Source organism: Trichoplusia ni, chromosome 11 (assembly GCF_003590095.1).
Source record: "Trichoplusia ni isolate ovarian cell line Hi5 chromosome 11, tn1, whole genome shotgun sequence".
Lineage (NCBI taxonomy): Eukaryota > Metazoa > Arthropoda > Insecta > Lepidoptera > Noctuidae > Trichoplusia > Trichoplusia ni.
The window spans coordinates 14009731-14033021 of NC_039488.1; the positions used below are offsets into that span (position 1 = coordinate 14009731).

At 39.0% G+C, this 23291-nt stretch overlaps 1 protein-coding gene across 1 annotated transcript in view; it reads left to right on the forward strand.

Annotated features, from left to right (window-relative positions):
- The window catches only part of LOC113498826, a 61435-nt gene that overhangs the window by 13391 nt on the left and 24753 nt on the right, over positions 1–23291 (forward strand). Inside the window, exons 11-13 of the mRNA XM_026878968.1 lie at positions 3512–3588; positions 7318–7425; positions 12994–13071. Of these exons, the coding sequence (XP_026734769.1) occupies positions 3512–3588; positions 7318–7425; positions 12994–13071 (263 nt within the window). The remainder of the gene's footprint in view (positions 1–3511; positions 3589–7317; positions 7426–12993; positions 13072–23291) is intronic.

A 23291-nucleotide genomic window follows, 5' to 3' on the forward strand; every position in this document is an offset into this window, starting at 1 on the left:
ATTTACGCTTTGCTACATTTTGGTAGAGTCCTTATTCCCTCGGGCGTTTTAGAAAACTTGGCATTCTTGTCCACAGAAATGTTGCAGCTTTAGCGGAAATATTCTTATTCAAAGAGGAAAATGTAACTAAATAACATGAAAGGCACAATCACGTTTACGATGTTTGGACTGTCCTTTTTAATTTTCTAAAGAAATTGAATTATTTTCGAAAAGTTGAACAAATAAATAATTGTGTGAGAAATTATTTTAAAGGAATTGATGAAACCTTTGTCCCAAACAACTCGTGAACGCAATTAGTAACATTCGCTTTAATTATAAAGTTAATAATTTCCTGTTTTAGGATAGTTAATTAGAAATTGCTGTAATTTCATTAAAACGTTCAAAATGGCTACAATAGCAAAATCTCGTCTGTTTATATCGAAGCCCGTCAACCAAAACCAGTTACACAAAATGTCAGCCAAGCATTCTTCTTTCAGTGCTAAAGTATGAATGTTTAAGACTGGCCTCCTTCAGTGAATGCACGCTATTTTTGGAGTGTTCTACGTATAATAGCGTCGCATCAACCTGTTAAATCTAGCATTGCAGAAAGCAGAAGTTTAGTAATCATTCGTGGGCATTGTAAATTTAAAATAGTTGTTAGTCTTTTTTATACAATATTTAAAATTATACTTGTGTTGTCGGGAGGATCTCAGGATGCATCACCAGGCCTCGTCGCGATCCGAGCACGCGTTGGCCGCCCGCAATATATTTATTTATCTTGGTATATTTTTGTATGTTAAACTTGTAGTCTCTCCCATAGTGCAGCATTATACATAAATGTGTTGTTGAACTAGTTCCAACATGTCAGAAACGGATTAGCTGCCATATTGAACACTAGAAGAAAAATTTTAGGTACGTATGTAGTGTATCAGTGGTCTTATGTGCATATCTAAAATAGTGCACCAGTCGTCACCTTTATATTTCCATCTCTCCAGTCTATCCCAAACTTGTCTGCTATTAGCGCCATTGCCGTCATTGTTACACTTATCATTTCAGCCCGGGTTATGTTCCCTGCTAATCAAAGGCCTCCTGAAAATATCTCCAGAAGATCCAATCCGCCACCCCTAAAGTCTTCCGGCGCGAACGCTGCCCATCCTAGTTCGATTCTACGGTTGACCTCTTTGTGACATCCCGCTACTGTCGGATAGGCTTCGAATTCTGGTCATGAAGGCGCACTAACATGCAGCGTTTTTGTACAGACACTGTAATGCGTCAAAATATCGACAGTCGATTTCCCTCTGCTGCATAGAGCCGAGTCGATTAAATCTAGTCCACAAACGTCAAGCAAAATTGCATTTTCTATCGTATTTTGAATTACCTGCCCTAGCGTCTCAATCTGGTTTATGTTTTTCCCAAATCCGGTTTTTTTGTGAACCCTCACAATGTATGTATTTAATTCAATAACAGATTTCTGTAGCTTATAATAAAGAGTATTCTATTCTGTTCCATTAACTGTCATATTTCATTCGTATAGAAACCGAGCCCACGTACAAGTGCAGCATCTGATCTGATCCCGATGGTGAAAAGCACTTCTTCTGAATCAGTGCGATTTCAAAAAAAATCTTGATAAAGTCTTACCAACTTAACGTACCCCTGTTCATTTTCGCTTTTTATTAAAATTATCGTCTGGTAACACGCTTGCACACTTATGTCTTACTGTAAAGCACATGAATAGTTTTCTAAGTATAAAGCTGTTAGAAACGTCCGACTACACACGACACAGTGACCGTAACGTTATTAAATGTCAAAGACAAAGGGGGACTACATTATAATATTATTTTCTGACATGCCTACACACCGGCAATGAAAATAGTCTTCATAATTCCACCTTGACTCTGAATTCGCAAAAAGGTCGCGGACAATATATTTTATTCCATTTGTTTTACGTAATTACAGGACCCTTTTTTTCAATGGACCCGAAATCTTGTGAAATCAACTAGGTCTGTGTGTAAAGCTTGTCCATACGTCAAGCGAGTGGCGTGGACCACCCCGCATTTCTCTCACTTGCTCATCAATTACATTCTAAATTTCTATTTGTTGGTGGAAGGAGTGATAGTAGAAAACCCAATGGAAATCCCAAGTAATCAGGGCCGACCGCCGCCGAGCGCCGCGCGATGTCCGCCCATATTAATGTTTCTTTATATGAAATGTACTTTATCAGTTCACCGCTCAGAGCAGTCATCTTCACAACGGTTTTATTTCTCTTTATCCGAGGAGTCTCCCGAGAGAATGGTGCGAATGCCTTTTTATTGCTTCCGAGGGTTACTTTTGAGGAATAAAACTTTATTTCTGACAATATAGCCGCTTTGTTCATCCGTCTGTCGCAAACACCACCGCTCTAAATGAATGAATTTATTTTAATTGTTATTGTGATTACTTTTATTCTTAGTATTGTGCCTAACGTCATACTAAAGGAATAAGATTTTCTGGTGCCCTAATTATGTTATGAAACAAAAAAGGAGTGTCAGGCGTTTGTGTTCCTGTATCCTAGGGCATCCTAGACGACCATACCTATTATGACTTACTTTTAGACGCTATATCTTACCACACATTTAGAACTTTTAAACTTAGATAAAGACTAACTTAAAAATACAATTATTTAAATCTAAATGTACTTATTTCCCAAAAATATATTATTATTACAAAACTAATTCCAAGAAAATTTTCAAATTCTATGTTAAATTTTGAACACACAAAATCGTGGGTAGATTGAACAAAGTCTTCTAATTATTATCTGAACTTACTAAAGACTTCCAGGCCGAAGAGAATACCTAAATGTTTTTACTCTCGACACTTCACGCATATTACTACAGTCGGTTTCACATAATTATGCAAACAAAAACAAACAAAATGTACACGGGCGAGCCTAACAAGTGAGTTATGAAAATATGTTCATTAATAAAGTTTCTGAAGAATAAAACCTGAAGCAAAATTTGTCTAGGTGATGTATTGTAGAATGAGCAGTAATAGTAGTTAGGCCGAGTGGCATACGGCGGTAACCGCGGTAATATCGGCAGCCGGCAGCCGGCGGTGCGGCGGAGACTTGCGACGGATTGCGATGCACTGTTGTTATAGACCACACTTGGACGTCTTTGCTCAGCACAACGCAAGATGTTATATGCACATAATAATATACTTACTGTATTGATTTCACTACCTATTATGTAACATACTTATTATACACACATTCAAGTTTTCAAGTAATAGTAAAATCAGTGGTTTTGGTGTTTATTGTTCATTTTGACGTTCCGAAAGTGCTGCTTTGTAACTTTACTTATAAAAATGGATAATGATCTTAACAGATAAATAAGCCATTATTTATCTGTGTCGGGCATGTTGTTTTCGTAAAGCCGATTCAGTTTTGTTAGAAGTCTGTGATGGTCACTGAGACAGTTGGTTGATTGGTATACTTATATCGTAGGGTTACCAAGTCTCCATATTGCTGAGATTCAGTCGGTCGGCATTTTTACAGACTCGATGGACGTGCTGAAGGTGAAGTTCATCCCCAACGACTTCAGCGTGCGCGCGTACGGCGAGATGGAAGTACGGGTGAGTTCACACCGACAGTCTCGAAACCACTATCTTGGTTTGAGGTGTACTAACAAACAAAACTATTTTTTTATACAGCTTCCTCGCCTGCATTGACCATTACTCCTAAATTTTATTCTACTGACATACATAATGTTTGTATTCTAGATACCGAAATAAGTTATAGCTTCATTCATCATATTGCAATTTATGCAAGCCAAGCCCTCGAGAGCACTAAAACGTTATTAGCTCTCAGGTAGCGGCGCTTCCCCGTTTCACCAGATTTATAGTAATCCCCTGCTCGATGCCTTTTAAAGCCTCTTGCTACAGCAGGCCAAACTCGGTTAAATTAGTTTTAAAATCCATTAACCGAGATCCGCATATTTAATTAACGGAACCTTCAATAATTATGTTAAGCTTTTACAGATGTATATTATTAGAGTAGTATTCATTTCCGAATTTACATACCAGAATGACATAAAAAAAGATCAAATATATTTCAGGAGTTGCAGATGTCTGTGGGCGGCGGTAATCGCTTAGCATCAGGCGATCCGTCTGTACGTTATAGACGTCTCGTAACGAGATAGTTCTAAAAAAAAATACTATTACAGTAAATTGGGAAACAACTTAAAAAGGCTACGTGTTGCGGGTTCAATCCGCCTCGAAAAGCATTCCTGTGATCCTCAAATGCTCATTCTAAGGCTGGGTATCTTTGACTTGAATGTTTATGAAACCTACCGCGATAGTTAAGAGTTGTCTGCTACTCCGGCAACAGAAATGTATCATTCGTTAATGGGATATAGTCTGGTGACGGAAAAACAGACAGACGGACAGAGAATAGTGCCTAAGCAACAGTTTTCCGATTTAACGCTTTGGGTACGGAACCCCAAAAATGGCTATGACAAATAATTATGAATACCTACGTTATGATTGAAGTCGAGTATTAGCCTATTCATTGAATTATGAAACACAGCTCTCAGCTCCGCGTGTGTCCCCGTGACTCCTCAGAGACGTCGGCTTGTCTGTTCACTCAGTTCGTTGTTACCTGTGTTAAGGTTCCCATTGTTTGTAATTTCAAAGTTACTTGACTTTTATACGAACAAAGTCAGAGCCCGAGGGAGCACGGATAGTTTTGAATATAATTTATTGTAAAAACATACGGAGCTTCCAACTCGCCGCGTTACGAACAAAATACGAAACGTATATTTATTCATGTATTATACTTTCAACATTTTAGTAATTGACTAAGATTATACCTATAACAATAACCCTAGTAGATAGTTCCAAGTGCAAGTATGTAATAAGCCGTAAAGGGACCTCACAAGCCGGCTCTGCCTGTGATCCGGAGTATGGAACACGCTCGACAATGTGTGTAGTGAGTCCGTCGTCCGCCTGTATTACTCTCGCTCCATATTTTCCGTCTGTTCAGATCGGCCTTTCAATTAGTGCGGGTGTACTATTCATTTTGCCGACGTGGAAAGGTTAACTTTAAACATTCCATTAATTTATTCCTGTAAGCTTCGAGCCGCCGAGGTCAAAGGTCTGTGTTGAAATTCTCATTAGCACCTTATTGATTCACACAGATATATACAAATCAGGTCCAAACAACGGTTTCATGAAAGTCAAAACTATTTGTAAACCTCCTCAAGTTACATCGCTCCAACAGTTTTATTAATATCGTTGGCTTATCGTTAATAAACGTTTGAATTGTTTCACGCTACTTCTGAGAAACTTATGATTTCGAGAATCTACGAAAACTGGAGTTTATAGTCTTTCGAAAACTTGTAGAATTATACTCGTACATTTTTATTATTATTATTAAGAGTTAATAAGCGAATCTTTGATTCTTAGTATTTGCCGAGGTTCAGTTTTTATAATAACTTATACAATAAAGGACTTAAAAAATCGTATTCTTGGTGGCAGTGTGCGTCTGGCGTTACATTTTGCACAGAATATAACATTGCGCTCTAACGTGGCTACGCTGCCAGCTGCCAGCACACTCCTAGTCGATAATGATACTTAAAATTGTTCGTAAATGCTCATTTAGTAGCGGTACTGTTTAGGTTGTTCGTTCCCGAAGTTTGTACCCTAGTACTGAAGCTCCGCTGTCTGGTTGCCTGTCCGTCACAAGACTGTGCCTTACAAAACGTCAGAGTAAGACAGTTGTTGTTTTCACAAATATTTCTATTGCCGCTATGACAAATATTACAAGAGCAAAGTGAGCAACGCTTGTTACGGTCATACATTTCTTGGTGGGTGATAAATAAATTTGAGAGTACCCAACCAACCCACAAATATGTAAACTTAAGACGCAACCTTATTTCCTTTAGCTTATTTGTACAAAATCCTGAGCATCGTCAATAAAACTCGCACTTTATCGAATCTTTTTATTTTGAAATAGATTTACGTATAATAAGATATGTGCACAGTGTGCACTAGAAAACAAAATGTTTCATGTAACTTGCCCTGGAGCTATTATTACAAGATTATCATCGTGTCCACACGCATGACGTCACGTTAACGTTTCACTTTGTGAGCCTCGGCGTAAATGTCGGGAATGTAATTATGCTTAGTGTCAGGTACGAAATTAAGATCTAATCTGCGGTGCCCCTCAGGGATCCATTTTGAGTCCAAATCCGACCCCGACATGCGGGACTTTTTTACACCCTTTAATTCCTAAATTATGAAATATGGACGCAGACGTAACTTTCAGTAAATATGAGCATGTTCCCCAAAGCACTTTTCCTTAATGCTTTGTATAAGGGCGAGTCTACAAAAATCCAGAGTTTTGAATAATACTGATGCAATAAAATTTCAGTATATTAGAGGAACGATGGAAAAAAAGTTAATATGAGACATTAGTACACTTAATCATGGTCTAATTCATAATTATAAGCCAAGTAAAGAAGAAAATAATTAATACTTTTACAATTTGTTGGACAAATTTCTGTTTCTCGGTCGCTTAACGCTCTAATACCCGCTTCATACCTTTTTAATTATTTCGTCGAGACCGTTTGTCAGTTGTAAATGAGATGCTGAGATGAATCCCAAACGACGTTTTACATTCTACAACCCTTCCTTTCTGTGGGCATAATAAATGTAATGGCTTTGTTAAGATTGAGTTGTATCCAAGTCGGCCTCGAAAGTATGTATATTTTATTTTGAAACATTTTACACGGCGAGTGTCGTGGTGTCGTGTGTCGGGCGGCGTCCGGACGGACGGAGATACGAACTCAAAAGGAGAAATATTCTGGTAATTCTGTAGAATGCAAACTACATAGAGTTATATGCTGCTAGGTGTATCGCAAAACTGCTTGTTGGACAGAATTCCAATTAAAATACTTGGTCGAATTCACCTCCGCTCAGTCTCGTAAACATCATCTTTCCACACCCTCATAGCTGCGGACCCCTACATTTAACAGATAATAGACGTTTTCACGCACGCAAGCCTATCCCGTGAGTCAAGCAAACTTTTAAAATAAAACTTCTCTCCGCTGGAATCATATTTAAATGGTAATTTTAAAATCTGTTATGTGACATGATTTCGGAGTTACATGTTTTTTCTTAATTATTCTAAAACATCTGTGACAAGCGGTAAAGATTATCCATTAACGTTTGCTCTATCGTCAAGAAACCTGGATTCCAGTTAGAGCTAGTGCGGGGTAGGTATGCGTGATGTAAGCTATTTAATTGATTTAAATTTTGGAGTATGTATATCGTACATATTAATAAGGTGCGTGTGTTACGCAGGTGGTGCTGGACGCGCGGCGCGTGTGCGGGCGCCGGCTGTTCGTGTACCGCGCGCGCGTGGAGCGCGCCTACCGCCCGCTCTACCTCGTCGTGGACACCGCCATCGAGGTCAGTCCTGAGTAACGCGTCGCATGCCCGACATAACGACTATCTACACATAAAGAAAATATCTTAACTTATAATTTAAGAAGTTTAGTCTCAAAATTAGTTTTGAAATGTTTGCGTAAAATCTCATAAGTTGAAACTCACAAAGTTGTTCAAGTCTATTCCATATAAAAACTTAGCAAGAGTTGATAATGTCGATATAATAAACGCAAAGTATGTAGACTTATAATAATACCCTTATTAATATGAAGTTAGGCTCTCGTGAATAGTTCTATAAAGCGATGCTAATTATTCATGTATCGAGTTGTTAGGCCGCGGCAGAGCCGCTAGGGGTATTACTTTTATCATAGCACTTGAAAAACTTGATACCAGCAGTTCACAAACTTAAATTAATCCTCGCCCTGGACCCCCCCCCCCTCCCCCCGCCGCCGCCCGCCGCCGCCCGCACTAACTTCCACTTTGGTCAGAATATAAAACAGACAACTCCAGCCTTTACTCCTGAACGTCGCGCGTCGGTTTGATTTGATGGCATTATATTTATTTATTAATTTAAGAACAAAGCGAATATCAATAAAACTGATTTGAATTTGTTAATTAACTTTGTCACGCCTCGCACAATGCTCGCACAATAATAAGCTGGTGTTGTTAAACAACTCGTCTTCGGAGATTATTATAATTGGCAGCGAGCGAGCCCGGCGCGCGGCGCGGCGCACGCAGACACGGTGCTCACTTCCGCGAGTCTCTTGTAATTGTTGTAATTTGTTAGATTATGTGCGAAGTGAGCGGGCCTCGTTAGTTCGCGTGTGAACTTGTTACTACTTATTACTTAGAATCGATAAAGTTTTGATTGATTCCTATAATCATCGGCAACCGTCGAACTTGCTACAACTAACAACACAAGTGATTAAAGCAATTTGATGAAGAACCCCAAAGTGAATTAGTGAACACTGTTTCTAAAATACCTTCGGATCTTTGCACTAGTAGAGTTGCGAGAACTAATAAATTATTTCTGTTTAGTTGAGGTTTGACTATTGATAGGTACCTCAGAGGTTATCTACATGAACTTTTCAATTAACATACAAATATGTATTTCACAATTATGGATGGGGAAACTTATGAGGACTAGTATTACTACAAAATGCGCATTCGTCGTGTGGTGGTCGTGAGCGGACTGGGCGAGCGCGTAGGGATGCGCCCGACTGCAATTGTGCCATAATAGGAATGGCCGCTTTAGGTATATCTGACGCTATTTATTAGAAAAATAATGAAACTTACTTTTTACAATATACGTTAAGTACACTAGTGTTATATTTTTATTTGGTTAATATACTTAATAATTTCGACTATTGGGAAATAACTACATATGCCATAACTTTGAACAAAAAAATCGTTTATCGCATGTAACCCCAAATGGCACGAAGTAGCTACTAAAATGATAAATGTTCTTCTAAAAAATTAAATGAATCCCTTACTTGGTATTTAATCTATGTGTCTCAAGACACACAAACATATGTACGGATCTCGCAAGATACAACCACAAAATAGTTTAAGATATTCACCAGAGGCTATCTTTAGCTTAGCTTCGTCAAAGTGATGTTGGGAGGCGCGTCAAACGAGGTCAGGTGTCATTGAAGCGGCCAGATTACTACGTAATCTGGGGCCGGCTCCGGCTGCTCCGGCAGTTCTGCGGCATCACTACCACCTCGCTCGGCGCGGCTCGACGCGGCGCGGTGCGACGCACACACACAACCCACAAAAAATCCCTTAATTACACGTTTTTACCTGGAACTCCCCTAACCATGACACTAGTGCTGAGCTCACCTGTACTGTGATTATTTATTATTATTATGATTAAACTGAATGTGGTAGTAATCTCAACTATAGTTTAGTTTTTTATTATAAATAATTAAATAATTGCGGACAACATCACATACATTGTTCTGAACCCAAAGTAAGTTGCTAAAGCACTTGTGTTATGGAATTCAGATACAACGAAGGTACCACAAACACCCAGACCCGAGACAATGTAGAAATGTGAATTTTTACATTGAACCGACCGGGGATCGAACCCGGGACCTCAGAGCTAGCTACACCTTGAAACCGGTGTGTACGCCACTCGACCACGGAGGTCGTCGAAACATAGTATCTGCAAAATTTATTCTATCTACACTTACTACTTGCCTACTGCAATTGCAAAAGATGATGAAAGCTGCTCATCACGGGGTTGATAAAGAGGGCAGACTAAGACTCGGTGAAAATAATAAATGTTATTAAAATACCTTATAATTCATAACAAAAAACTGCTTAGCCTTGATTGTCACAAATAATATAGGTTTTTTTTATGTTTATGCGACAGGAGCCGAGTTGATGTGAATATAGTTAAATGCCTTTTAACAGATATCAGTGGGCTATCCAACCGAAGGGCTTTTGTGAAGCGTATCGTATTGCGACACAAACTCCATTCAACATACATTTCGACGACAGTAATCCTTTCTAAGAAGTATCAAATTTCATTTTCCTTTTTCATGTTCGCTTTATGTTTTCTCCTTGAAATAAATACTGTTTTGTGTTCAGTCCATATAATCCACCTCACTGAACAAAATTCCTTATTTTTCTGTTGTATTCTAAAATACTTATGGAACCGTTAAGTAAAATCTTTAATAATAATATATTGCCGTCAGAAATTTATCTGAAAAACCTTCAGGGTGCATACAATAAACAGTACTTACATAAAATACCTACTTGTTTCAAGCCCAACTCATACTGTACTATTTACAAGTAGTTTAAAGTAAACCCTAGAATAGTACTAATGACGGTAAGATGTAAGGCGAACTTATTCGACTGTCATTTATTGTCAAACAGTCCCTAATGTTGCGGGTCGTTACCGAACCTCTTGAAAAAGCGCGCTTTTTCATGAACACGCGAGCCTCGAGGCGTGGGTGCGGGGGCGCGGGGGCGCATGGCGGGGGCGTGCGGCCTGCCGGTGAAGCTGCAATTTATTTAAATCCCGCCGACTTGTGGGTGATCAGTCTCGCGAGTCCCGCAATGTGTCATCATATGTCTTGAGAACTCTCTAAACTATTGACGGCCGGTGTCAAAGTGTCGCACATGTTTCTAAATCACAGCGGCGCGCGGCGCGATGCTGTGGCAAGGGGGTGGCGCTGAACGTGACTTTCGTTTTTCCGTATCTTGATCTCGACAATTTGTAGTTTATGTCACTGGCGATTACGCTTTAGCTGTAGTGAACCATGTCACAAGAGCTACTTACGACGTTAGCGATAACTGAGCCGTGTACGAGACAGATTAATCAATCTATGTAATGTAATAAGATGCGATTGATGAATGTTCCGCTGCGGGCCCTTTGTGCGAGACGAATTGATTATCACGCGGCAATGCGCGCTCGAGATGAGTGTCGTCAAGGGATCAATAGCTGTTATCAATTACACTACATTTTATGATTGGAATAGAATTGCTTTCACGTCTGTTGTAGAACGCGTTGGCGGTCTCGTCGCACATTATAAACCTAAGCTAATTTAAACAATTATGTCATTTTTATTTTAGGATTATCATTACATAGTTATTATCTTACATTGTATTTTGAGACACTGCGAGGGCATAAATAACTCCAAGGCTTATCTTTCAGCAAGCGGCTTGTATTTTATAAAAATATGCTCTCTTCGTCTTCAGTGGGTGCCGTGGCAGATACTATGTTGTATGTTTATTTGGACCCCACTCGAATGATGGAAACAAAGCTGTCAGATTGTGTATAATGCACACTTATCGCCGTGTTACCGTGCTAAATGCTACGTGCATACTTACCTCATGCAGGCTCCTAACATTTATGTATTCAGTTTGTCATTTGTTTCGTCAGACATACTCGTAGTAACTTTTGAACAGTTGTAAGCCGAGAGTGGGAGCCGCAGCAGATGGTCGGGAAAGTAATCAGCTGATGAAGAGTTCACTTATTAATTATTATTTTCTGTTTTTACATTAGCCGCGGCACTCACTATGTCGCTAATTGACGGCCTCTGATAAAAAATGACTTTCACATAAATTTTCAGAATTAAAATTAACGAACGTAGAGCGTTAAATGAACCTACAGCTGTAAGAAGTAAATAAAGATAAAGTGACTTCAGTGCCCGCAAATTAGAAACTCCGAAACGCAACCGTGATCGCTACGAGGCCTCTGTCATTATCTACACGACGTGCAATTTGCGTGGAATAGAAATACAACATGAAGTCATTTCTCGCGCTCACGAATGTATCTCATGAATGGAAAATAAATAAAACCAACCTTAAAATTAGCTTTTCTCGGCTTTCAATGAAGACTTCTGTATCGTTGTGTGAGTGTATACGGTATTCACACACATACGTGACGTGTCTACATTTCTTGCGATGTAATTCCGAGCCTTTTCAAAGATATGTATTAGTGTGTTAGGCGAGGCTCAGCGCGCCCTCTCTCGACTCAGGATACAATCCCTTTCGCCTTTTTCTGAATACCACGTAGGATGCCACACATTTTATCAACTACAAATGTTAGCTTGATATTGATTTTGTAGAATAATTTGATATTATTATTTTCAAAAGGCCAACCATGCAACTTACTTTAGCGAAAAAAGTTTTATGAATGAGGAGAAAAACATAGATCCAATCCCAATGGGAAAGCATTGTTCTATCTACGTTCCTTTATAATTATGTTATTTGAATAAATGAGACATCACTTTTGTTAATTAACGAAAAATATAAGCGCTCTGTGTAAAGTTTATTACATTAATGAACTCGTTGAAAACCTCTTAAATAAAAGGAAAAGCCGCTACTTAGTTACAATTAAAAAATATGTTCAAGAAGCTTTAACCTGTGTATAATTTAACTAATTGGGCGCACTTTTCAATTCACGTAGATTTCGATTTCGTACCGTTTCAACTCAATGTATCTTACTCGAAAGCCGTATACCTGTTACTCTGGTACAGTTTAACCGGTAAATCTTAGGAGAATTTAATTTTATCAGACTCTTACTTAGTTTGTACTAGAAAGGTGTTGGATTGTTTTCTTTATATAATCCCTGTTCCCATTTCGTCTTCGAGGCGTCGTCGTCGTCAAAGAGACCCCTCTTTGTACATTTGAGTGCAGTGAAGTCTGTTCTCCACCCGCTACAGGTCGACAATGATAATTTTGTCATCATTTTCTTTTCCCAACTATGTTGGGATCGGCTTCCAGTCTAACCGGATGCAGCTAAACACCAGTTTTTTACAAGGAGCGACCATCTGACCTCCCCAACCCAGTTACCTGGGCAACACGATACCCTTTAGTTAGACTGCTTGTCAGTCCTCCAAGCTTCTCACTACCTGTAACAACTGTCAAAGATGTATGAATAACAGACGAGACCTACAATTTAACGTGCCTTCCGAAACACGGACGAACTCGTTATGACAAAGATGGTCACCCATCAACCGCATCAAGCGTAGCTTAACCTGTGATCGATTCACTTATGCAGTTAAAGCTTATCCACCGTTTCTGTTTTTACAATAAAGTTGTAAGTACACGTCACCACAACATACCTCTCTGTCGCAGGGGCTGCGCGTGTCGGTGCAGGTGCCGCTCGGCGGCGCGCTGCACACCGACTCCTTCGTCATCATGCGCCGCACGCAGGTACGTATTCCGAGAGACTCCGCATCGACAAGGAACATCCAAAATTATTCTGAAGTACACAGCAAATTTATCAAACTTTAATACAAGCATATGTTCCAGTCCGTGATCGTAGACCTAACACACCTTCACCCGGGTTTTTATGACTATGAGTTCAGAGACAATGACGTAACGGCAGCAGTTAATGTACCACGTTACTTAGTACGCAGGTTAACTTCATGTCCGAGGGAACACATAAAAATGTTATCAGCTGTGTCCGCCCCCCCCCCCGCTGTGTGTTGTAACGGGGTGGCACGAGAGGGGGGGCGCGCATGTCGCATGTAATTAGTAGTTTTCGCGCGAAGCTTTGTTACTCACACGCTTCACGCGAGAGCTGAGGAAGGCCGGCTGCTGAAAGGCTTTGTCTTTGGTACTGTCAACTTACACTGCAATGTTGTATTAAACTGCGGCGTTACTGACAGCACTACAACTTTGTTGACAGAACGTTGTTGCTTCATCGTTATGCAAAAAGGAAAACCATGAATATACTTGCGCCGGTATCTCATACGATGGTCGACGTATCAGTGTTTAAAAAACGAACAAAAAGAGAAAAGTAAAAAATGACGTTATATGTAACAAAATAATTTAATATCTGCTAACTGATACGATACTTCTATTTAACAATTTCTCGCGTTAATATAAACATTGTGTGCCACACCCAGGTCACTCAGCAAACTTCATGGTGATGCAGAAAACAACTTCAAAGCACAAATCTAGTAGAATATTTTGGTTCGCGCGCCGCCTCTTCTCCCCACTTAACACTTGTAACACCTTTGTGCGCGAGTGTAGCGTCCCAGTGCAGAACTCGCCTGTAGACTGTTTTTATTTACACTTTTTTAAGTACGTGCTACCTACATTTTCCATTTAAACATTATACAGAAAAAACATAATCCCTTTTCTCTAACATTTGTCAACGTTAATTTGTGTTACTCAATAATAATCATCAACGCGTGATACAAATGTTCTGCCTGTGTTATAAAGGCTTACAAAGCCCCAAACATGTTGAAGTGCGGTAATCCCGGTACGGCGCGGGGGCGTTCAATACTCCGTTATTTTATTGCGTAAAACTCGGTATTGTACTTTTTACAAAGTATACGCTTTGTGGTTCGACAGCTCACAAAGGTTCAGTGGATACGTCACACAAAAACGGTTATAAGCCTCGCCTCTTGTATTTATGGAGATGTTTCCAGTTATATCCACTTGCTACGCCGTAGCACTGTATTACCGTAGCACCGTAAAACTGCAAGTAGTACCTATCAGAAAAAGAAGTGAGTTTTAAATAGTCCAAAAATATTTAATTTAAGTTAATTAGCAGAGTGACAATTATTTTAAATTAGAATTGCAAGTTCACAGTAGAACACCGTTTTCCTTTTATTTCGGGCCTCGAGTGACATAAGAGTACTTTAATATTTAAAACCCCCTTACCTTCACTTATTACTCGCTTTTGCCGTTGTATTTCGGTAGCTATGAAAGGTGGGTTTCTGTGGCTTATTTACGGAGATATTTTGCTATTACTTTTTTTTGTTAAAATTAGGTTAACTGATAACTGAAGTATGTTATCGAAACATCCACATACAAGCGCGCGCTCCAGCTTGTAGTGATCTAATCACTCAAACGTACCGTTTCCCGTAGAGATCTGTATTAAGCTCGTTTTACCGTGATAGAAGAGAATGCGATTGAATAGGAGCCTGGCAAAGAGGGTTTATTCACAGCGCTACACACACGCGCTCGTCGCTGCACACGAATCTAACACAAACTAGCGAACACATGCAGGGAACCTTACCGGCGTGACTATTGTAGTACCGCTCACTCTTAATCACGTCAAGTGACTATTATGGTATAATTAAACTAATTCGGAATGAGAACATTCCGCTTAATGAAACGGAAATACACATCGGCATGTACCATGTAATAACGCTTTGTCAGTTTGAACTTGCTAATTGTGCACAGACAAGTCGTGCGCAGTGATCGCAATATTTAAAAACTAAATATATAGTTACATAAACTTTGTATTTAGTCTTTAAATATTAGCCTGTTTTAATGAATGAAGATAATACCGTTAAAATTGTACGAATGCGTGGTCGTGTAAGTATACAAACAAATGCCAGAAGTATGGCGCTAACAAGTCGGCGAGTTTCGGTGGTATAAAGGGTGAGGCGCACGGCCCCTGGGCCCTGCCGAAAGCGGGAGATAAAACACGAGGCATCATGTCAAAAGTGGACGACAATTTATCATTGCTTGGTAGCATTACATTTGGACAAACATAAATATGCACTGGAGACTGATACCGTAAACAATAAATTATAAACAAATATAGTGACAGAATAAATAAAAAAATATTTTGAAATACTAAACAAAATGTGAAATGTGTATATCAATACACATTTCACACAATACACAAGTCACTTTGATAAGTATACTTTTGCATTGATAAGTCGCCTGTCATATTATTAGCAAGCCGTTTTCACAATATTGCTTCAGGTACCTATATGTCCCGTAGTCGTCCACTCTACCATAAGTAGTATTTGAAGAAAGACGCTGTATGCCTTGTATTGAGGTATTACTGCGCTTCTAAAGCTACCATAATATAATATTAAGAGGTAACAGCAGGTACTCTGTATTGCGGCTTTCAAATAAAGACAGGTTGCTGTTTACTCGTAATATCATGAATTAAATTACATAATGTTCTTTGCTCTACATTAAGCTCTCTCTGGAAACTGAAGTTGTATCCGTACTGTCTATTCTCGAGTTGATACGTATTTGTGTTGAATTTGCAAATGGTTCTGCGCTGTATTTATTAGACACGCGGTCCTCGACGCTTCTCATATTTCACTCGGGCGCAGACGAGTCCGCTTTAATTACGGTGTTTTACAGAGTTTTTCGTGAGATAATGATAGCCGGTGATTACAGTTACAAATTTTGTGACACTCCCGCTACCGGCGAGTGAACTTCAGTCACCTCAAACACGACAGATCCCTTTAAAGTAGAAAGTTTGCTACTGGGATGTAATAATATGAATATTATAAATTATTATATTATATAAGTTAATCATAGAAGTCCCTATCAGTTTTACAATAGGCCACTAAGCCAGTAAGGTAGCATGTCTGCCTTATCTTACTTAAAAATTTGTTACTCCTACCGTAATGTCTACAAATATAAAACTGTTTTATCTAGGAAAATTTGATAAAAGAAAAAGAAACGGCACAATTTGTTCGCACAACACTACATAGCGAAACATTTACAGAGTAAGGATAAAAGAATTGCGTTCGTACAACATGTTAGGAGGCAGACATACAGCGCGGTAAACAGACAATTAATATTATCTACCTGCATACTTGAGAAGACATAATACTGACATAATGACGACATGTGTCGGCTACCACCTACCTAATGCCTGGCGTCTAAAGGATCGAAATTTCGTTAAAAATATTTTAGTGGCCAACTCCTTCTCAAGGTTTAAGTGTCATTGTATACCATTGATCCGACCATTTTTTAAGATTCTAAAAGTTTTATATGTTTTATTAAAACTGTTCAAAAACATTGGTCTAGCAGTGTGAGCGCGGCCTTGATTTCCCGAGAAATGTCCTTTTTATCGGGCGCCCTGCGTCGGCCTGAACCTTTTAGCGGTTTGTGTCCCACAAAAATACTGAACAATATCACAATTCAGAGAGTCTTGGAGAAATCGCGGGAGACGGCGGGACGCGGCGCGGGTCGGCCGGCTTTTTAAATTCACACAGCATTTGCAGTTAGGGAGTCGTTACGCTCCCCAAATGCAGATGAAGAGCGGTTCATCTGTGTTTGCTCCTTGCATGCTAATGAGTCTTGGACTTGCTACAACTATGATTTGCACCTGTTTTTTTGCCACAACAGGTAGGTATTCCGACACCGGAGGGCTTCTGGGAAGTAACTACTTGGAAGATAAATATTTTTTTAAGACTCAAACACGTTCATATTGACTACCCACTGGTGTATGTTTGTAGTAAGCCTCCAGCGAGTTATGGTGCGGGGTCGAATGGTTGTAAAGGCCTCATGTTGCCTAAATCGGATTATTCAGTAAAACACAAACATATACATATTCCACTAAACTTATCCATGTAATCTTGTCGGACTTTAAGGCAAGTCGTTTAGCAACACTCGCTCACATGCACGTTCGTGTTCCTCATGAATGTTGTGGACTAATCAACACTAAACTTGACTGTTCTGCATCGCGTATGTTTGCTGAGCTATGTGAACTACTAAAGCGCCAAAGGTCTCGTAAAGTGCAGCTGTGGGTGTCGGTGACTCACGAGTGAAGCTCCCCGCCCACACTCATCACTACCACTACAAACACAGATCGTTGATGACTGATCTCTAATGGACGGAGTGTGCAATATTATCAAGAAGGTAATTTCATTGTTCCATAACCAATAACTAATACCCCTATGTCCAATGCCCCTGTTATCTCATGATCCATATATCTAATAGCTTAAAGTTGAAATTTGTTCTGATGAGGTATTTATAAGAACGCTAAAAAAAATAATGAAAAGAAAAACTTGTGACTATAAATTAGATTTTTGGCAAATTTGGTTATTTTATTATCATTTGTATGGAACTCACGACTATATATTGGGTTTTATTTTAATGAATCCGACTCGCACGTGACTGATTCTTTTTTGCTTCTCGCAATATTAGTCGCAAGAAATTGAGACATTTTAATTGAATTCTTTGAATTCATAATATACAAAATGCTTTTGTCGAAGTATGTTTGCACAATGTTCTTAATTAGTTTCTCGCCGCCCGGCCGATCTGCTTATAGCTTTTCAGATGCAAAATGGCACTTATTGTTCATTGCTTCGTTATTTTCGCAATTATGTTGAACAAAATGACGGTTGGGAAGAAAATTTAAGTTGTCTTAAAGAACCGGTAATTGACTATTCTGTTTTTAGAGAACTTTATGACCGACAAAATATTAATCTTTTTGTTAAAACTGAACGTGGGCTAGGATATAGGATATCCATTCTGATAGAAGAGCAAAAATGAAGTTAGCGTCTTTTAAGTAGTCACTGCCAACAATTATTGTTTGTATTATACAGGAGCCACTAAAAACTGCCTGCATCCCCATTTCTATCTTCTAATGATAGGTGCGGTACTAATGTCAGGTATCGTATATTATAATACCGCGCCGAGACGCAACGCGCCGAGCCGCACCGCGCCGAGCCGCACCGCGCCGAGCCGCACCGCGCCGAGCCGCACCGCGCCGCGCTTGTTTCAATAACACGCTCCAAATATTTCGTTGATCAGATTTAATAATGCGATAGTTTGCGGCGTATTATGTTCCGCGGGTCGGTCGCGTACAATTACTTAACAAAGCATATTTATTATATTAAATCGTTTTCTGTAGACATTTCTAATGCAACAACATCTTCAAATTATCTATCTTAGACTTAATGACTAAGATTCAAACAGAATTTCAGGCTCGATTCGTCGGTTGTCAAGCTACGGCTAGTTAACAGGCAGTAGTGACTGACGCACACATGAATAGTGCACAATCCAAATGTGTTCGAAGTTGACATTTACGATTCCGTCTGTTGAGGCGCGCCGCTCACGGTTATACGTCAGCGCCAACATTATGCTCAAACGTACGATAATTAATTAGTAGTTCAGAGAATTTGAGGGAAGTCCTTATTAATATCTCGGATTCAACGTGAGTCGCATCACGTGGGAAAGGTCTCGTCATTATTGAAATATATCATTTTAATCTAAAAAGGAACAACCGATAGTACATTTGTTTGACCTACGAGAACCAATGATCTGAAAGAACCCTTGTAATTGAATGAACAGGACTTTTATGACAAGGAAAAATGCCACAACTCTCCTTTGCCACTAAAATAATGCTGTAACACTTTTTGTTCATAGTATGTTAGTCATCGCATGCATGATAACTACCTACGTAATGGTGCACGTAGGAGTGCGCGGGCGCGGACTCCACTGCGGGAGGTTGATGGCACTAATCGTATTTACTTTGAATACTAGCGTGCTAACTTGTCTCCAACCACAAGTTCAAACCTTATAAAGTTAGACGAGAGCAGATTGCGCACCCTACCCCTACGGTCGTCCACATTTTTGTTACCACATAGTTCTTGAGCGAACCCGCAAGTCAGCGTCAACAAATTCATGAATATTATTTTTTTATTGATTTATTGACCAAAAGTGATACATTTCTTTAATTCAAACTGTTTCGCCAAACTGCATGAGGTAACGAATACTTTCTAATATATTTTGTGACGCAAACAGTAACAATGTATCTATTGTCCACTTTTACGTGAACATTGAGAAATCAAACATATTAGTACAGGAACCAAAGGGATTTCTTAAGCAGAAAACAATCAATATGTCTATACACGACCTGCTTTTCCCTATTCTGTCAAACATAGATAAGAGAAATCCTGTATTTGCTATCTATATGGACCTTACTAAGGCGTTTGATTATGTGGATTATCCTATACTACTACACAAACTTGAAAAATACGGTATCAGAGGAAATATACTTGAACTCATCCAATCGTACTTAACGAACAGAAAGCAATATGTAGAAATCACACAAATATGTTCAAATAACACTTACGAGAAAAAATACCGCTCTAGTAGCGAGATAATTAAATACGGCGTTCCCCAGGGTAGCGTGCTGGGACCCCTTATTTTTTTGCTTTATATAAATGACCTTTCGGGGCAAATAAACCACCCTATGGTACTCTTCACCGATGATAGCACTGTAGTAATAAAAAGTGATGATCCCAATACATATGAAAACAAAATAAATGACACAATAAACAGAATTATATCATGGTTTGACAATAATTAATTATAAACTTAGAAAAGACTAAAATTATGAATTTTTATCAAAGGATCCCAAATAAAATCTTTGACATTAACCATTTAGGGACGAAAATAGAATCAACCATTGCTACGAAATTTCTTGGTATTAATATAGACAACAATTTGACTTGGAGATCCCAGACAGACGAAATATGTAAAAAACTTAATAAATTTACCTATGTTCTCTATAAACTATCAAAAATAGTAAGCCTACAATGCGTACTAACAGCCTATCATGGCTATGTTGCATCAACACTGAGATATGGAGTAATATACTGGGGTAATTCGCTATGTGTGGCCTAAAAAGCATTTATAGTTGTCAACCGTTCTTTATACGTCTAAAAATGATTACCTTCCTATCGCTGTACATCTACGAAACAAATATGTTTGTCAAATCTAACATTTCCTTATACAAAATAGCTACTAAAAGCTACTACAGAAAATTACGCGATAAAAATAAGTCAGAACTCGAAGTAACTTACGGCAAAACTGCACTAATGAATAAAAGTACCTTCTCTATCGCCACAAAAATATTTAACAAACTACCTGAAAAAATAAAAACGCTGAATCTGGACAATTTCAAAAGAGAACTATTAAGAATACTGATAAATAAATGTTATTACTCACTAAAAGACTATCTGGAAGACAATTCTATAATTACTGCCTCAGAAAATTGTACATCATCACACCTACCTTGACGATTGACTCAATTTTGTTTGCATTAATTGACATGTAATTTAATCTATTTAACATTAATTGAAAACTTGTATTCCTTGAAAATTGAAACTTATATTGTTATGCATGCGTTAATTAAATATATTTGTACGCCCTTTGGCTAAGCATAGAGGATCTACCTATCTGTAACATCTTACACTCTGTTGTAATTTGACCTATATTTACAAATAAAGCATTTTGATTCTGATTCTGAATATTAAAATCATTTATTGAATCTTATTCTGTAGTATATCGAGTGAGTTGAGTCAACAGCTCATAGTGTAAACAATGAACTCGGCGCCAAATTCATACGTATGTATTTGGTTGTAAATAATTCATAACGCGCCTCCCTAATAAAGAGATATCCGTCCGCCGCCGCCGCCGCCGCCGTGCAGGGTGCGAGCGCCGCGACCGACCCGCGATGGATAGCGGTCATCACCAGCCGGAATTATTTAACACAACTTGTTGTGGCTTGCCTTGGATTAAACGATGCTCTTCACGGTGCTGCGAACGGCAACTCTCGATGTGAACTGTCTCGACGAATAATTAACTATTTTACAAACGAACGCTCATGATAAAACCGAGCTCATAATATTAATTTGTTTGATTGAGTCGTTGTCATTTAGTTGATTCGTACGTTAAAACGGTAGAGGGTCCCGCTTTAACCATATGATCGTATCGGATATTCAATAATTAATTAAATATGAATAATCGTCACCACCCTGCATGACATACAATGTATTCATTTAATAAGCTCTGTGTGTGGCCGGTGGCTTGATTTATTTAGTAAAACAGAGTGACCCTAATACAGCAACTAATTAATTAGTATCGGACCGCGCGTACAAGCGCCGAGCGCAGAGCGAGAGCGACCCGACCGCACTATTCTACATAAGAGAGCCTTTTTTATTAAATTGCCAGCTCACAGTTCGAAAACACCGACATGTGCGAGCCTAATTCTAATATTAATGTACGATGTAATAATGCATTTGGCAACATTTACCGATGTCTCATTACATATTCCAATTGTCTCCGCTATGACTATTCTAATTCATCCCTTATCGAGAAACAGTCGGGCTGTTTCTCGATAAGGGATGAATTAGAACACCAAGGCGTCCTTATACAGGACTATAGCTTGACCGTAACCGTTATACCGCGCCTTAGGTATGTGCGCGGCGAGGGGGGGAGGGAACCGGCCGACACGATGTGTCAGTCGGCCATCAACGCTTACGGCGGCAGCTAGTGTCATTTGTTTCGGACTGTGTGTGTCAGATGCACATGAGGTAAATATTCCAAGATGGGTCGAGCGCTATCTTGTGATGTGAAGAACATAATTTTTAAGGTGGCCGAGTAATTTAAGATAAGAAAACCAGACAAAGAAAGTTTTGAATTTAAAAGTGATGCAAACATTGCGAAACTTGTAGCGGATGCTACGGGATACTGCGAAAAAACCGTAAGAAATATAGTAAAAGCGGGTAATTCATCCACTGAAAATTTAGGGCGATTAAAATTTAATTCTCCAAAAAAACTAAAGGCTATAAAGGAAAAATATGTTATTGATGATTTTGATTTAGGAATTATCAGAAGAAAAATTCATCAGTTTTAGGATTTCAAAAAACAAATTCCAACATTCCGTAAGTTACTACCAAAGTTGAGACAAGATGGAATATTGGATTGTGGACGAGAATATCTTAGGAAGCTTTTACTCTCAATGGGTTACAGTTTCAAAAAATGCAAATCAAAGAGACATCTCCTTATAGAGCAGCCTAATATTACAATGTGGAGGAAAAAATACCTGACACAAATCCGAAGTTATAGAATGCAATACCGCAACATATATATCCGTATAGATAAAACTTATATTAACGCTAGCCATAACGCGAGTAAATATTGGCAGTCATCGTCTGAACCCGGAATTCACGCTGATATTGGGAAGGGACGAAGTTTGGTGATTCTTCACGCTGGCTGGCTGGGTGTCGAAATGGCTTGGTTGATGGTGCAGTGACGATATTCAAATCAGATGCTAAGACCGGCGACTATCATGGAGACATGAACGGGCCTACATTTTACAAGTGGGTGGATGAAAAATTAAAAGGTAAGTTACTGCCGAATTCTGTAATAGTAATAGACAACGCTGTTACCACAGCGTTCAGGTTGAGAAGAAGCCGACCATAGCCAGCCTCAAAACTGAAATGCAGGACTGGTTGCGGCTCCACAATGTTGAATTTTCACAAACCATGCGAAAAGCTGAACTGCATCTTCTTATCAATAATACACAAAAAGAACCCCTGTACAGAATTGACGAACTACTGCAAGCCTATGGCCATACTGTTCTCCGTTTACCGCCGTACCATCACGATTTAAATCCCATAGAGTTGGTATGGGCTGATATTAAAAACAACGTAGCGCAAAACCATATCAATTCTTCACTAGATGAAAAGATAAGCATATTGAACAAATTATTTTCGGAGTTCACATCAGAAAAATGGCAGAGATGTGAATACCATATCCAAAAAATTGAAAACAGTTACTGGGATAATGATAGTAAGTTCGATGACATTATCGAACCTTTTATAATAAATTTACAAAACGTCTCCGACTCCAGTTCTGATGGCGAA